General features: G+C 51.4%; 3 protein-coding genes across 4 annotated transcripts in view; all 3 read right to left on the minus strand.

Moving 5' to 3' along the window:
* GDE1 (glycerophosphodiester phosphodiesterase 1) overlaps positions 1 to 15,591 on the minus strand; it is a 166,489-nt gene that overhangs the window by 47,636 nt on the left and 103,262 nt on the right. The window lies entirely within an intron of this gene.
* CLEC19A (C-type lectin domain containing 19A) lies at positions 294 to 8,956 on the minus strand. Of its 2 annotated transcripts, none has more exons than XM_079320876.1 (5): positions 8,820 to 8,956; positions 3,662 to 3,827; positions 3,128 to 3,221; positions 1,073 to 1,205; positions 294 to 391 (listed from the first exon to the last, which is right to left on the minus strand). In XM_079320876.1, the coding sequence occupies exons 1-5, from the start codon at positions 8,908 to 8,910 to the stop codon at positions 312 to 314; spliced, it is 564 nt and encodes a 187-aa protein (XP_079177002.1). In that variant the 5' UTR covers positions 8,911 to 8,956; the 3' UTR covers positions 294 to 311. The 2 variants fall into 2 exon arrangements, with proteins under 2 accessions (XP_079177002.1, XP_079177001.1); XM_079320875.1 differs by lacking the exon at positions 294 to 391 and adding an exon at positions 682 to 930.
* The window catches only part of SYT17 (synaptotagmin 17), a 29,462-nt gene continuing 25,910 nt past the window's right edge, over positions 12,040 to 15,591 (minus strand). The window contains exons 8-9 of the mRNA XM_079320655.1: positions 12,654 to 12,954; positions 12,040 to 12,536 (exon numbers count right to left, since the gene is read on the minus strand). Coding sequence (XP_079176781.1) covers positions 12,758 to 12,954 — 197 coding nt within the window. The 3' untranslated portion in view covers positions 12,040 to 12,536; positions 12,654 to 12,757. The remainder of the gene's footprint in view (positions 12,537 to 12,653; positions 12,955 to 15,591) is intronic.

Raw genomic sequence — 15,591 nt, forward strand, 5'->3', positions numbered from 1 at the left:
AAAACAACACTTTTCCTCCACTCTTCACAGAAAACAGGCAAAAGCATTTTCTACACAGGGCTATTTTTGGGTGCTAACACTTTGGTTTCCTCTAGCACACGGTGGTGGTTGGAGTCCCAGGCTTGGGGGCTGCTCTGCAGTGAGTGCAGCTGCTGCAGTGCAGAGGCAGCTCCATCCCCACCCAGCCAGGAGGGATCCTGCAGCCAGGGCTGGCTGGGGACCCAGGCAGCTCCAGGCTCTGCCAGCCCCTGCCATGCTCCTGGCACGGCTGGGGGGTGGCCCAGCATGAGGGGGTGGGCAGCACCAGAGCCTCAGTCCAGGGCCAGGGAGGGGATCTTGCAGACGAAGGGGAAGGCTCTGCCACAGGCGTTGTCGTTCCAGGAGCGCAGGGCTGCCCTCCAAAAAAACACAAAATTAGCTGGAAAAGGGCAAAAGGAGAGAACCACGCGCTGCCCTGGGGACCTGGACCTCCTGCCATCGTGGGATGTGCTCCCAGTTGTGCCATTCCCAGCCATGCTCATCTGGGGATGTGACAGGGGAGCCTGGCCCCAGCTTGGGCTTGGTGGTGGAGCTGCCAACAGTCCTGTTCCCCCAGAATTATCCATGGGCAGCACATCCAGGCACATCTGGAGCACTGCTCTCACTGCAGTGAGGTGTGAGGTGGGGCTTTTGCACAGGAAGGGTCTTGTCACACTTTACCAAGATGTCCTGGCCCAAGCACAGCAGAGAAAAGCTGGCAAACCAAGGAGTGTTTCCACAGGTTTCCCATCTGGGAGGGGAAATGGGAAAATTTGACCTTTGACTAAATTTGGTAATTCTTCAAGGCAGCTGATGCTCCTGTCCTGCTGCTACTATGGGAGAGGGAGATGGGCAGGGAGCAGAGGGAAAATGAGCATGTATGTAGATGGTGAAAGGAAAAACACCTTTCTACTGCAAAGAAAAAAGAAGAAAATAACACTGAAAAATTAAAATGCAAATCCTCTGGCTGCCAGCGAGCTGTTCAGAAAAGCAGGAGCCATTGGATTGAATGCACTGACATGCAAATAGCACTGGAGGTGCCCGGGGCACTCACCACTGCTGTGCCTGTACCAGATCTGCACACAGTCCTCCTCCTCCGGGATGGAGTGGATCCCATCGTCGGGCTGGCTGCCATCCCAGTAGTGGTAGTCGAAGGAGGAGCCATCTGTCCACTCAAAGTGACCCTCCTGACACGTGGGGAAAGGTGTCAGCACAGAGCTGTGACTGCCCTGGGTGGGGACACAGCCCCACGGAGCCCCCACCCCATCCCCAGTGCCACAGAGCCCAGGGGACAGGGGGACAGTCTGTCACCACTCAGCATTGCCATCCCCAGTGCCACAGAGCCCAGGGGACAAGGGGACAGTCTGTCACCTCTCAGCATTGCCATCCCCAGTGTCACACAGCCCAGGGGACAAGGGGACAGTCTGTCACCTCTCAGCATCCCCATCCCCAGTGACACAGAGCCCAGGGGACAGGGGGACAGTCTGTCACCACTCAGCATTGCCATCCCCAGTGCCACAGAGCCCAGGGGACAAGGGGACAGTCTGTCACCTCTCAGCATTGCCATCCCCAGTGTCACACAGCCCAGGGGACATGAGGACAGTCTGTCACCACTCAGGGACATGGACAGACACCACTCAGCAAATCTAAACAGCACATTTGGGCTCTACACCTGGAAATTTGCCAAGAACAGCCCCACATTTTGTAGTGTTCTCACCAGGGTGAGCCCAGAAATTAAGTCTATATATATTTTTAACACCCCCACCCAGTTATGCATTTCTTTTCATTTTCCATTCCTTTTCCAGTATCTACAAAAAATTTGCTGACATGAGACTCTTCTCCTGATGGTCTCCATTTTTCTTTCTAACATATTGGACTATATATTTCCAACATGTCAGCTTCCAAAAGTCACAGAGTATCACAAGAGAGCAATGGAACTTGGTGATTTTTGACACTGAAGACCTTTTCAGTTCATTTGCTCTTCTTGGACCAGTAGCACAATGCTCTGTTAATCCAGTAATAAAATGTGATATGAGTAATTACTGATTAATCTATTAATTCTAGTAACACTTCTCTTTTAAAAGTAGAATGGAATGGGTGAAATAAGTTTCTCTACATGCTGCACCACAGACTATATGCCACCTCCTGATTAAAGGGGGCATAAGGAGACAAAAAGAAAATCAAGTGGCTTTCCAGGAGAGCAGAGAGAGGTGAACTGTGTTGGGTTGATGTAGCCAGAAATGTGAATTCTGTCCCCATCTGTTGCAGCAGGGTGGGGCAGTGTCCCTGATCTCCTGGCACATATTATCTGCTAATGGGCCATCTTTAAACCAGCTGGACAATCATCTTTACCTTTCCCTTAACCCACCCTTCATCCAGGAGGTATCACCTGTTAATGGGCCATTGTTTAAAACTGGGTGTGGCAGGGATCTTGATCTCCTGGCACACATTATCTGCTAATGGGCCATCTTTAAACCAGCTGGGCAATCATCTTTATCTTCCCACAGCCCATCCTCCCTCCAGGAGATATCTCCTGTTCATGGCCATTGAATCCCAGGGCATGGCTGATAAAATTCCATCATCCCACTGGGAGATGCTCCAGCCAGGGCAGGAGCCAAGCCTTTCCTACCCAGATAAAAACTGAGATTTTGGACACCAAGGGACCTTCTTTCCACTGGATTCCAGAGGAAAGCCAAACCTTTCCACATCATCCCTGGAGCTTCAGAGGAAACTGCACCTTCTCCAGGAGCACTGCTCCAGCTGAACCACATCTGCCCCTGCAGGAGGATGCAGCACCATGGAATGGGACTGTGCCACCACCCTGACTGACTGAGGGTGTCAGCTTGGATTCTGACACTGGCAGGGTTTGGGATTGTTCTTTGTAATACTGCATTGCTATTTTAATTTTCCTAGTAAAGAACTGTTATTCCTAATTCCCCTATCTTTGCCTGAGGCCCCCTTAATTTCCAAATTATAATAATTTGGAGGGAGGGAGTTTACATTCTCCATTTCCAAGAGAAGCTTCTGCCTTTATTGGCAGAGAGCTGTCCTTCAACCCAGGACATGAAGGTTCCAAAGCCCTGTCCCAGGTGGCCCCAGGTGCTCCCACCTGCCGCAGGTCGTTGAGTCCTGTCCAGATGTCGGTGGGGATGCCGGGCACGCGGCTGTTCACCAGGTCGTACACAAACACATTTTCTTCCCAGCTGCCAAACAGAGCAATAAAGGGCAATCAAGAGGATGTGGCAGCAAATGGTCAAGTGTGGCCCTAAACATTCACCCTACCAAATGTGTCCCCTGCTCCTCACTGCTGTTGGTTTGCAAAGTCTGTGCAAGAGGAGCACAGTGTTGGTGAGAGCTGTGCGAGAGGGAAAAAGCCTGTGGAATCATATTGTACTTTTATCCATTTTTCAAGAGTAAAAAAAAACACAGTTTGGGGAAATTTAGGGAATACTATGCCAGTCTTCCTGCCAGTCCAGGAAAAGGCATTTATTTCTATAATGCCTTTGTGTGACCTGTGCATCAGCCTTGACTGGGCCACTGCTGCAGAGGGATGGAACACGAGCCTGCAGCTGACACAGAGGCTGTGATGTGGGGATTTTGGCCCTGGTTTCCCTCCTCCCCAGGCTGCTCCTGCACCCCTCACCTGTGGATGGAGGCCAGCTTGGCTGACCTGATGCCAATGGAGAACTCAGCACAGTAGAGGTCGGCCTCAGCCCAGGTTTTGTTGATGGGGAAGTAGCGGTAGCAGTGCCCCTCGTACTCTGTCCAGAACAGCGGGCAGGAGTAGGCATGGACAGGCTCAGGCAGGGCTGGGGGCAGAGCACAGACACCCAGCAGCTGCTGGTGAGACAGCCTGGCCAGGAAGGTGAGCAGCTGGTGGAGGCAGCAGTGCCCAGCCCTGCTGTCCCACTTCACCCTGCAATTCACTCCAAACACACGCAGGGAAAACCAACTGCTGCAGGAGCTGTGCAAAAGTGTGCAAAAATCAAAACACATTTTAAACGAGTTGTGCATTTCTCAGTCTCATCTGTCTAAATCAGGAGGGACATTCCAAGCTAGCTTGACATCATTCTAGGTAGAGGATGCTTAAAATAAAGGCACAGACATTTGCTACTGTGAAAAGGGAGATAAGGGCTCCTCTTGCCTCTATCAGCAGCACTGGAGCCACTGTGCTGGGAGAGGAGCTGACAGCCAGGGCTGGGGTTATGGCTGTGCTCTGTCCTCCTGCAGGGACAGCCTGCAGCTCCTCCCTCCCAGGAAAGCCCCATCCCTGTCCCTGTCCCTGTGCACGTAGGCACTGCATCAGCCCCAGGAGCAGCCAGAGAGCTGCCAGCCTGTCTGCCTCCAGATAACAGCCAGCCCACCAGCTGCTCCCCCTCCCCTCCTTTCCTGCACAGTGGGGAAGTTGCCCCAAAAGAGGCCCCTGTGGGGGCAGGATGTCCTTTTGGAGTCTGTAGCTGCCTCTGTCTGAACACAGCAGTGGCACTAACACCCTGCTCTGACCCCTCTGTGTTCTGCTCCACCATGGGAGGATGCAGCACCCAGGACCCTCAGCTCTTGGGGCACACAGGCTCCACTCTCTGCTGGTTTGTGAAGTGGGGGATTGCCAGCTGCCCCTGAGCCAGGGATGGTGGTCTGGGGTCAGTGCTGCTGTCAGGCCATGGGGCAGTGGGCAGGGTGGGTGTGCAGGGCTCAGGGCAGATGTCAGATGCCATCAGACTATCCAAGCAGGCAACAGGCTCAAGCCCAGAGAGGTCAGAACAGGGGCTGGGGGAATGGCTTTCCCTGAGGGAGGGGAGAGCCAAACCCTGCCAGCACCAAGGGATGTGGCTGTACCAACAGTGTGGAGAAAAAGAGAGGCAAGGTGAATCCAAAGCAGCTGTGTGAGCATTCCCAGAGCCAAATCCTTCCCTGTGCCAGTGCTGGCAGCTCTGGGTGATAATTTCATCTTTCATCAGCTCTTTCCACATGGGGATCTCTGAGTGTTCTACAAGCAGCCACCAGCCAGCCCATAGGGGACTCCTGTCAGTCCTCTCCCCAGGTGACAAACCACAAGTGCAAAGAACCTTTTTTCCTCCTGAGCATGGCCAAGTGAACTCTAATCCCTGCGGGGCTGTCACCCCCCAGGCTGCCCTGGGACCCCCAGCATCCCTCCAGAGCTGGGACTGGGGCAGCTCTGCACCCTGCAGCAGCAAATCCCCAGGGCCCAAGGGGCTCTCCCATCCTCATCAGCACTAATTATGGGCTATGGAGGAACCAAGATAAGGCCTGAGGGGCTGGAAGAGTAAAATAGCCTCTGGGGAGAGTGGGTGAGATAAAAACAGCTCAGAGATGAAGAGTTCAGTTCTCTGATCCACATTCAGCCATAACTGCACTGGGAAAAGCCTTAGAACAGCCCTAGGAGATGCAAATCACTTCCCTGCAGCAATAGAGCAGGACCAGCAACCCCAAAATCTGATGTGATTGCAGGGAGCCAAGCCCTCCTCCCCTCATGGTGCTGGCCAGAGCTCCCTGTCTCCACCAAAACCAAAGCAGAGCCAGGGCCAAACCTTCAGCACAAGGCTTCAGCTTTAGCAGCAGGTCCCAGGTGAGGCTTTAAGGACAAGCTCCTGCCCTGCAAGGACTCCAGGCTGCTGCTCCTTCCTGCTGAGCACAGCCCAGAGGGCACCACCAGCTGCCCCAGCAATTGGGATTTTATGATAGTGCCTTGACAAAATCCTCACCTGGGCAAAATTCACAGGGCTGAGCCCAGCAGCATCCCCAGCAAATGGAGCCTTCACTCCTGGGTGCTAATTGCAGTGAGCATCCCATCACTGTCCTGGCTCAGAGCCAGCCCAGGGGACCCCAATTTCCAGGGAAAATCACCCTCGTGTTTGCTCAGAGCAGCTGAAACCAAGTCAGAAATTGAGACAGTCCCTCTTTGTTATTCCATACTGGTTCCCATTAGGTAGCATTAATGTGACGAGCTTCAGTGAACCAGAGGTGCCTGAAGGAATTTAAGGTTAAATATACCAAAAAAGGAAAATATGGGAGGTCAGCTTTTAATTAGCATCTTGTCTGTTAGGTCAGGATCAGAGGCTTTGGCTGTCTCTTTGGAGGAAAACTACTGCTCCCAGTTTTTCAGGCAGGAACAATTAGGGGAGCTGCTTTATTTGGAATATTTGTAGCAGAAAAACCATAAGAAATTTGATGGTGGGTTGTGAGCATAGGGGTCTGCTCATGGCTCTGCAGGAAAGCCTCACAAGCCAAGCCAGCAGCTGTGTGTGGTATTTTGATCTAGAATGTGACAGGGGAAGCATTTGGGTTTTTTAGACCCAATCCTCACTTTTAAGCAAACCAGCAAAACATCAGCTCCTCCACACAGGGCAGGATCAGCATGGGGGCTCCCCCCCAACCCCAAGTCAGTCCATCCATTTGTCCCCAAATTCCTGGTGAAAAATGATGGCAAGAATCCCTTCTCCCCTTTTTTATTTACAATGCAGGAGTTTTAAGGGCAAGACCACATTTTAAAACAGCACCAGCAAAATAGATGTCCAGACTCAGCTGAGGATAAGATTCAGATCAAGCAGCTGTTACTAACTCAGAAAAGCTGAAAAAAAAATATTTGAGGTCAGAAAAAGTTTTGTGCTCTGTATTTGTGTCAGTGCCAAATTGGAGCCTTTTTATTTATTTGCTAGCTGAGCCCCACTGTAGAACTACCAGGAAAATCACTTATCAAAATCATACAGAAGCTGGCACTGCTTTGCCAAAAAAAGTTTCACTTCCCCAGCTGGCCTATTTCCAGCTAGAAATAATTAACTAAGAAAATCCCAGCCAGTTTCACAGGGGTTTCTCTTCAGGATGCTACTGGGAAAAAAACCTACCACCAGCTGCATGGCTCCCCTGCACTCAGCTGGTGAAGAGCAGGTTTGCTCCTCAAACCTTCATCCCAAGGAGCAATGCTGCCTCACTTCCAGGGACCTGTGGGTTTGAGATGTGAGATCTGAGACTAGGACAAGGCTGGCAAGAGATGCCCAGGCAAGGAAGACTGAGGAGCTGCAGCTCCATCAAAGGGTTTTGGACAGCAGACCAGCCCAGGTCAGTGCTGGCAGCAGATGCTCTTCTTGTTGCAGAGAATCAAAGAATTCCATTTCATCAACAGCTGACAGCTTTCCTCAAAGCTTAGAGGAGCCAGGAGATACCCCCCTTGGCACATCCACAGGCTAATGCTGCCCTCTGACCTCAAAAGGCAAGTGAACCTCTCCAGGTCTTGGCAAGCAGCTGGGTTTGGAGAGTGTCCATCAACACTCAGAGGCTTGTCTGGAATTAATGTCAACAGGGAAGAGCTGAGGGGATCCCTGCCATGTGTAACTCTGGGTCAGAACCCCTCAGCAGAACCTGAGGGCTGTGGTGGTGAGAGTGAGGGATGGGCAGTGGTCCCAGCTGGCTGAGCTGGGGCTCAGGACCAGGATCCTGGGGCAGCACAAGTCACCTCTCAGCAGCTCAGGCCAGGGACAGGGACAGCAGCAGGGCTTTGGCCAGGCTCAGCACTGCTGGAGCTGTGGGAGTTGAGGGCATGGGGGAGACAGGGGACCCCAGGAGGAACCCACTCCAGCAGAAACTGCCTGTGCCTGAGCTGGGGGTGCCAGCTGAGCCAGGTGTCCATCCCAGCACATCCTCTGTATTGAGTAAACCCACAGAATAAGCATTTAAACAGGAGGGCAGGACTACAACAGTGCTGTTGTGTGATGTAGGGATGCCTCAGCCTTAAACCCTGACATTATAGTGACCATGGGCAGACAATGACACCTTCATGTGACTTGCAATATTTGTTTTTCCTTAAGGGATGAAAGAGCCTCTCACTGAGCATCCAGCTTCCAAAGAAGTGATCTGGGGAGGGACCTTGGTCTCAATGGGGTTGTGTGGAGCTGCAGGGGATGGTTCATCCACTGATAGACATGAATCTCATTACTGGGCAATATTTTACACAGCCTGAAGTGTTTATCAAGCACATGCCACAAGTTTTCAAGTAAAATATTAAACATCAGTTGAAGCACATTGAGAGGGACATCCTCTCCCACTGAGGGCTTTGCTTTTTAAAATTCTTTAATGAAACCAAGCTGGTTTTACACTTCAAATCCTCTGCCAGGTGTGTTTGGAGTTGTGAGGCTACAGCCAACACCGGCAGCAGCTCTCCTGCAGCTGGCACTGACAGATAGAAGTTATCTTGCAGAGTTTTTTCCTCCTTAATTGGTTTTGGCAAAGCTCCCACGGATTAGGCGTCTGGCAGGAAAGCCAGGCTTGTATCGATCCCTTTTCTCATGATCTCACCAAGCAGCACTAACAGTCCCTTTCCACTCACAGTCCCGATAAACCTAACAGGGTTCAAACCCTTACTTGCACCCACAGTGCAGAAAAGTTTGGGAGAAATCGAGGTGACATTCAGGAGTCAGCAGCAGCTCAGAGAAAAGAAGGGGAATAAGGAGAACCCCGTATTTGTTTCACATGCAGTAAGTGTGAATAAACGAGGGACCTCAGAGCCAGCACAGGGACTTTTGCCATCCCGAGACAAGGGCCGGGACTGCCCTTGGCACGTCCCTAGGGTGAAGAACGAAGTTGGTTCCAAAGAAAATCCGGGATTTCTGGAGCGGGGGAAACCAGCTGCCAGCCCCGCGCACACACACAAACACACACAAAAACACACAAAAACACACACACAAACACACACACAAAAACACACAAAACACACACACACACACACACAAACACACACACACGCTCCTTCCCCGCCACCATCGCCCACCAGCCCGCCCCGCACTCACCTTGGCTGATCTTGATGTTGGTCTGGGGGAATCCCTGGGTGCCCAGCAGGGCGGCGAACAGCAGCACCCACAGCGCCCGCCCGCTGCCCATGGCCGGAGCCCGGGCACCGCTCCGATCCGCCGGGGGTCTGCGGGGCTCGGGGGTCCCACGGGGTTCGGGGGTCCCGCCGGGTCCCGGCTCGGTCCGGCCGGAGTGCGGGTCCCTCCGGCGGCGGGGGTCGCTCGGGCCGGGCCCCGCGGGTTGTGGGCGGATATAGGGGCGGATATAGGGGCGGATATCGGGGCCGCTTGCCCCCTCCCCCGAGCGCTGGCTCCTCGCAGCCCGCCCCCGGCCCCGCTCAGCGCATCCCGGCCGGACCGGGCCGGGCCGGGTCCCGTGCGCTGCTCGCACAGCGCTGCTGTCCCCGCGGGGCAGTAAGGACAGTAAGGACAGTAAGGACAGTAAGGACAGTAAGGACAGTAAGAACATCATCGTCCCTCCAGGTGCATCCCAAGCGGTGCTCAGTGTCCCCATCCCGCAGAGCCGCTCGGAGGAGCGGAGGAAACTCGGGGCTCCCGAGCGGGAGGAGCCCGTCCCTTCGGGGTGACAGACCGGGCAGGGAACGGGCAGGGACCGGGCAGGGAACGGGCAGAGAACGGGCAGGGACCGGGCAGGGACCGGGCAGGGATCGGGCAGGGATCGGGCAGGAACCGAGCGAGACCCGTGACTGCACCGGGACACCCGGGAGGGAAGCAGGCTGTGTTCCATTCGGGATTTTTTCCCAGAGCAAGGCAATGGGCTGACACACTTAAACACTTAAACAGGGAGGAGGAACCCGCAGCTGCGCCCGGGGCTCCAGGGCTGCTTCAGAATTTTCTCGGTGCTCATCTGCCAGGTCTGTGCTGGGTCCACGCCCTCACTAACAGCAAAAACCCGATATGATACAGCATATCATAGTACCGATATAATCCAGCGTGTCTCCTTCCTGTGGTCAACGTTTTGTTAGATATAAACTTCAGATTTTTAAAAACAATGTATAAAATTCTTTTCTAACTGTTGCACTCATAAGGGAAATAGTACAGGCACAAATACTATACAGTTTTGTCGTCCGGTTCAATTTCCAATTTATGCCTTAAATCAGCACTGAAGGAACTGCTTAGGAACACTCCCAATGCTGTTCCCTTTTTATTATTAGCTACAGATTAAAATTTTCAGCATTTTGGACCCATTTTTAGAAATTCAAATATAAACAATTGGCGGTGACACCAAGCGTTCAGTACAGTAAAGCATCCAGACTTAACTCATTCAATCAACTTTTTTCTATTAAATTTACTTTATATTAAATAAAGCCTTTTAAGAACACCTCCCCCCTTCCATACATTGATCTGAAATTAACTGGCTCAAGGAAAAGCCTACTGCTACAGCAGAGCACTAAAAATGAAGGAATTTGGATTATTAGAAGTCAAGACATGACTCCATGCCTTTTCCCCTCTTTCCTGTGTGCCATCCTCAGATACAGCCAGTGTTATAAACAACTTTTAACAAACTATGGAACAGAAATCTTTGAGCATATTAATGTACTCCCAAAGCACAAATATTCATATATAAAGAGGGAGCAGAGATCCTGAATAGTTTTTATGCTGGTTTCTGTGAACCAGCCCCATGGCACAGCAGCTGGCACCAGCTTTGCTGCCAGCACAGGCAGTGCCAGCTGCACTTTGGGTCACCTTCCAACTTCACCAAACATGAGCTGCACCTCACCTGCAGAGCCAGGAGCATGGCCACAATCCATCCCTGCAGTTTTGTGTGCTCTGCAGGCCAGCAGCTCCCCATCTGCTTCTGTTCTGCTCTTACTGACCTTCCCTCTGACCCTCACCAATTTTTGGCATCCTGTGTACATGACTGTTCCTCATTGTGGGACAAATACCTGATGACTCCAAGGACAGACTCAGGTAAGGTTATCTTCTCTTCACATTTCATCCCCAGTGCTGAGCAGAGCATGTGTCTGCTCTCGTGGACATCCTGAGTTCATTCTGCAGCCCACATGGAAGAATATTAATGTCAGCCACAGTAACTGCTGAAATCCTTGCCTGAGCCTTCATGAGTTGCAGGAAGAGATCAGCCTCCTACAGCATGTTTGCCCAGGACTGCCCATGGGGTCCCTCTGCACTCTGATTTTTTGATGAGACAAACCAGGAGGAAGCCAGAGAACAGAGATTTGCCATCAGCTTCACTGCAGGACAGAGAAGAAATGGCATGTTGCAGAGAGGCAGGTTAGAATTGATGCCCAGCATCCACAGGGTGCTCAGGACAGCCCTGCTCAGCCCTGCCCTGTGCCCTGTGCTGCTGGCACACAGCAGGGAGCCAGTGCCAAGTGCTGAAGGGATGCTGATGGCAGAGCCACAGCACAGACCTGCCCTGGAGCAGGAAAAGCTGCACAATAGCAGGGATTATTGACCCACACACTCACACCTGCCAAAGCAAGCAGTGAGCTTTTTTTGGTTTGGGTTGTTGTGGTGTGGTTGGGCTTTGTTTTATTTTGCTTTGCAAGACTCACCTGTGCCTAACAGCAGCAGCAAAATAACAAACAGGGGTGAAATAGGCTTATATGTGTTGTTTTTTCCTTTTTAAAAATAGAAGTATTAAAAGTACAGGTGGTACTGGGGTTTCATTTTGGGCTTCATTTAATGAATAGAGGAGGGAGATGAGTGCTGCCCCTCCTGCCATGTGCCATCTCTGGAATCTGACACATCCAACCCCCAGGGAGTTGTGTGGGGTCTGGCTGGGAACCACCATGACCAGACCAAGGCATCCAGACTGACCCCAGCAGCAGGTGCCCAGTTTCTCTCAAACTGCTCCCACTTTATCTGCAGTGAGTAACAACATTTCGGATTTCACTCTTTCATAAGCATAACTGAAGCAGCTCAGCACAAAGGTAAATTCAACAAGCATCACTCCAATCTATGTGGCACAATTCAATAGAATTTTATTTTCAATAAATATACAATCTGCATCATACCAGACAACACACTGTGGAAAAATAAAATGTACAGAAGCAACTGACAGGACAGCTTGACCGTAGCTAAGTTCACTTGGTGACCTGAAGAACTACCTGGGTGAACACACACAGCACAGAAAGAGCCACTGCAGTCTGTGAGAATCAAAGTTGTCTTTTCTGGGTCTTAACCACCAAAATCCCTGGAGCGGGACTTTTTTGATTTTTTTTTTTAATTTATTTTTGCACAGCACATTAGAAAGGATGCGAGCTGGTTTTCCCAGGACAAATGCTACTGGAAATGTTTATTTTGCTCTATCAGCACGGAATCTACTACGCACACAGACTGGCAGGTCACCACTGAGGGGACACGGGTCCCTCTGACGTGGGGCCACACAAACACACACACACCAACAGCAGCTTAATTCTGTCAAAACTAGAACGAGGACAAAACCGCAGTCGGAATCGATTTCACCACAGCTTTAAAAAAGTATTCTAGCCTAATGACCACGTTCAGCAACGAGAGCACACGGGGTACTTACACCTCTGAGAGGATGAGATCTGGAGTGGAGGGACAGCAGGGGCAGCTCCTCCATCCATCCATCCATCCATCCAGCTGTGCTGCCCAGGGCTGCCCCCCGCACAGCCTGGGGGGCGCACACAGCACGGTGGGGGCAGGCAGCCAGATGTGCAGCCCCCGGGGGGACAGCTGCATCCAGATGTGCAGCCCCCGGGGGAACAGCTGCGGCCAGATGTGCAGCCCCGGGGGGAACAGCTGCGGCCAGATGTGCAGCCCCCGGGGGAACAGCTGCATCCAGATGTGCAGCCCCGGGGAACAGCTGCATCCAGGGGGGAACACGTCTCACCGGGGCGCTGCCTTTGCCCCGGGGCTGTGCGCGGGGGGTGCTTGGCCGGCTGTTTGGTGTCTCCGCCCGCTGTCCCGGTGTGCCGGTGTCCCCGCGCTCAGGTGGCCTCCAGCGAGGCGGGGGACACGCGGTCGCAGTCCTGGCGGGAGCGCAGGCTGTGCCACTGCTCCACGGCCGTGCGGTGCGAGCCCAGCATGCGGCGCCAGTGGCTGGACTCGGGCGCGCCCGTCGAGTACTGCCCCAGCACGATGCGCCCGATGAAATCATTGCTGCTCTTCACGTTGTGCCCGTACACTGCCGGAGAGGAACAGGCTGGTCAGGACAAAAGGGCAGCGCCCCACGGAAACTAACGCGCTGCTGCGGTCATTGGGAAGTGATCCCTGTTCATCTCACAGATGTTCTGGGGTTGGTATAAACCAGGATGTCGCTGCCGGTGTGGTCTCTTTGATCCTGAGATCGCTCGCAGCAGGACATTCGGTGGTTTTAGAGCTCGTGTTTTTCCCGGCTCGGGCACGGAAGAAAAGCTAGAAGCTGTTTTCTGAGGTTTTCAAGGTTCTTTATTCTTTCTTATCTAAGGAATTCTTTCTGAATGGCAAAGGTCCCTCTAGCATGACAGTCAGAGGTGCACTGTCTTATCTTTTATACTATAAATTACCTACATGATGGTGACAATTACTTTCCAATACATGACCCTTACATTGCGCTGTCCAGTTTTCTCCCAAACCAATCCAGAAGTGCCATTCTGGCCCAAAAGATGGACTCCACAAAGAAGGAGACAGAAAGACAAACCACGCCCCAAATCCTCCATCTTATCTCTAAATCTCTTATTATAAATGCTCTTGTCCCTGCACCCCTCACCTTTGCTTTACCCCTTTATTATCTCACTCCTCTGGGCCTGTTTGAGGTGTGTCTGCAGCTCCCAGCTGAGCCCTTTTTACCCACTGCAATAAACTGCAAACTTCAACACCAGAACACAGAGAGTGCCTGAGTTTGTCCTGACCACTGTCCCCCACCAGCTCCTACATGTCCAGGTGCCAGATGGCAGCATTTTGGGTATGTAACTCTGAAAAATGTTAGAGAAACAGGAACTTGGAAGGAATAAAATAAGCTGTGCTACAGACTGAAATACAACTCGATCAAACAAGACATCCACAGTTACCATGGTATTTACCATGATGAATAGCTAAAGTAGATTCATAGAATGATTTGGGTTGGAAAGGACCTCAAAGATCATGAGGGACACCTTTCACTGGAGCAGGCTGCTCAGAGTCCTGTCCAGCCTGCCCTTGAAGGAGAATTACATCATGTAAAGAAGGCCAAAAGCTCTGCCTGAGCATCATGAAATGACAAAAGCAGCCTGAGCCCAGAGAAATGCAGGAGCAGCATCTCAAGCTGCCTTTCTCCAAGCACACATCACACAAAGCACTCCAGTGCCAGCCAGCAGCCCTCCCTGCTCAGAGACAGGAATCACACAGGTCCAGGCTGTCAGCAGGATGTTCACAGGGTAAGAATTTGCCATAATTGTCACTGCAGCTCCTTGTGAAAGCAACCCAGGGAGAGACATCAACCCAACACCCTGTCCCTTGGATTAGCCTGGAGCAAAAGATCACAGACAGCAGCAAACCCTAATGATGGGTTGACCCTGGGAAAGGCTGAGCACTCCCACAGACAGGAGCAAAAGCACTTTGTGTGTTGTGAAGCCCTCAGCTCATTAGAAAGTTGAAACAAAGTCTTTGCAAGCTGAAGCCAGGATATCCACAGGCACTGCCTGGAATATTAGTGATTAAAAAATCTCCTCAGGAAAGAGAGGGGTTTTAAGGACAAATGTCTACAGAAGCTCCATTCCAGCTGGGCTGGTGCAGGCAGAGCATGTTCAGCCTGGCATGGAGCCCCTGCCAGCAAAACAACATCTGGGAGCCCCCATGGCATCACCCCAAAGTGTGCAGGACACCAAGCACAGCACACTGAGCCTCATTTTAACCACACACCTTGGCAAAGGCTATATTTCCTATTATATTCCTATTATATTCATTATATTTCACCTATATTTCCTATTATAACAAATGGTCAGCACCACTTGAGCTGCCCCTCTGACTGCACAGGCTGGTTCCTCACCTCTGTACAGTCTGGGCTCTGCTCTGGGCCACTCAGGCACCACCTGCAGTGCAGTCCTGACATCAAGCAGTGCCAGATTACATCTCACTTGATCCCTTCTGGCAGCTCTGACACACACAGTTTATGGGCAGAGATGGTTCTGCTCACCCACATCACCTGTGGATATTTTAGACAGCAAACTTCAAACGCCCAAGTAATTTGTTCAAAAAAATTGCTCTAAAAAAAAAAAATCTACCCTGCAACTCAGAGCCCTGTAAGTCTGTTTTCCACTGACATTTAGAAATGATCTGGGGTCCACCACCCAGCAGGCAGACTGCATCTCTTTGCCTGTCACCATCAGTTATCCAGGGCTGATGCTATCAGGGTGCCAAGCAAGTGCCCCTGTCAAGAGTTCAGGCTGGTGTTTTTTGGAAAGGCCACCTTCTGAGGACACAGTCAGGAATTCTGAGCCATCCATCTCCAACTAATACACAGCTTGTCAGGGTTATTAATGAGCTCTCCTACAAGGCAATGGATCACAGGTGTAGCTAACAGGACTATACTGAATGTTTTGCTATGATTTATTGGCCTACAGAAAGAAAATATTGTGATAAAATGACATAAAAATACCCCAAACCCAAAATTTTCAATAGGATATTTTTTTTTTTTTTTTTCCCCAGGGTTTTGGTTTGTGTTTTTTTTTTTTTTAATTTTGTTTTGGTTTGGCTTTGTGTTTTGTTTTGGTAAAATGAAGGAAGATGAAGCCTAATCCTGGGAGACTGTACCAAGTAATTTAAATCAAGGAGCCTTAGAGGCCAACAATTAATCACAGGATAA

This window comes from Erithacus rubecula (genome assembly GCF_903797595.1).
Source record: "Erithacus rubecula genome assembly, chromosome: 17".
Taxonomy (NCBI): domain Eukaryota; kingdom Metazoa; phylum Chordata; class Aves; order Passeriformes; family Muscicapidae; genus Erithacus; species Erithacus rubecula.

What these genes read in the sequence shown, in the direction of transcription:
- CLEC19A (XM_079320875.1), bottom strand. Translation starts at nt 8,910, where the DNA reads ATGGGCAGCGGGCGGGCGCTGTGGGTGCTGCTGTTCGCCGCCCTGCTG. An exon ending in CAACATCAAGATCAGCCAAG is followed by an intron (nt 3,828 to 8,819) that starts GTGAGTGCGGGG and finishes CTCTGCCCCCAG; the next exon opens with CCCTGCCTGAGCCTGTCCAT. An exon ending in GACTCAACGACCTGCGGCAG is followed by an intron (nt 1,206 to 3,127) that starts GTGGGAGCACCT and finishes CCCACGTGTCAG; the next exon opens with GAGGGTCACTTTGAGTGGAC.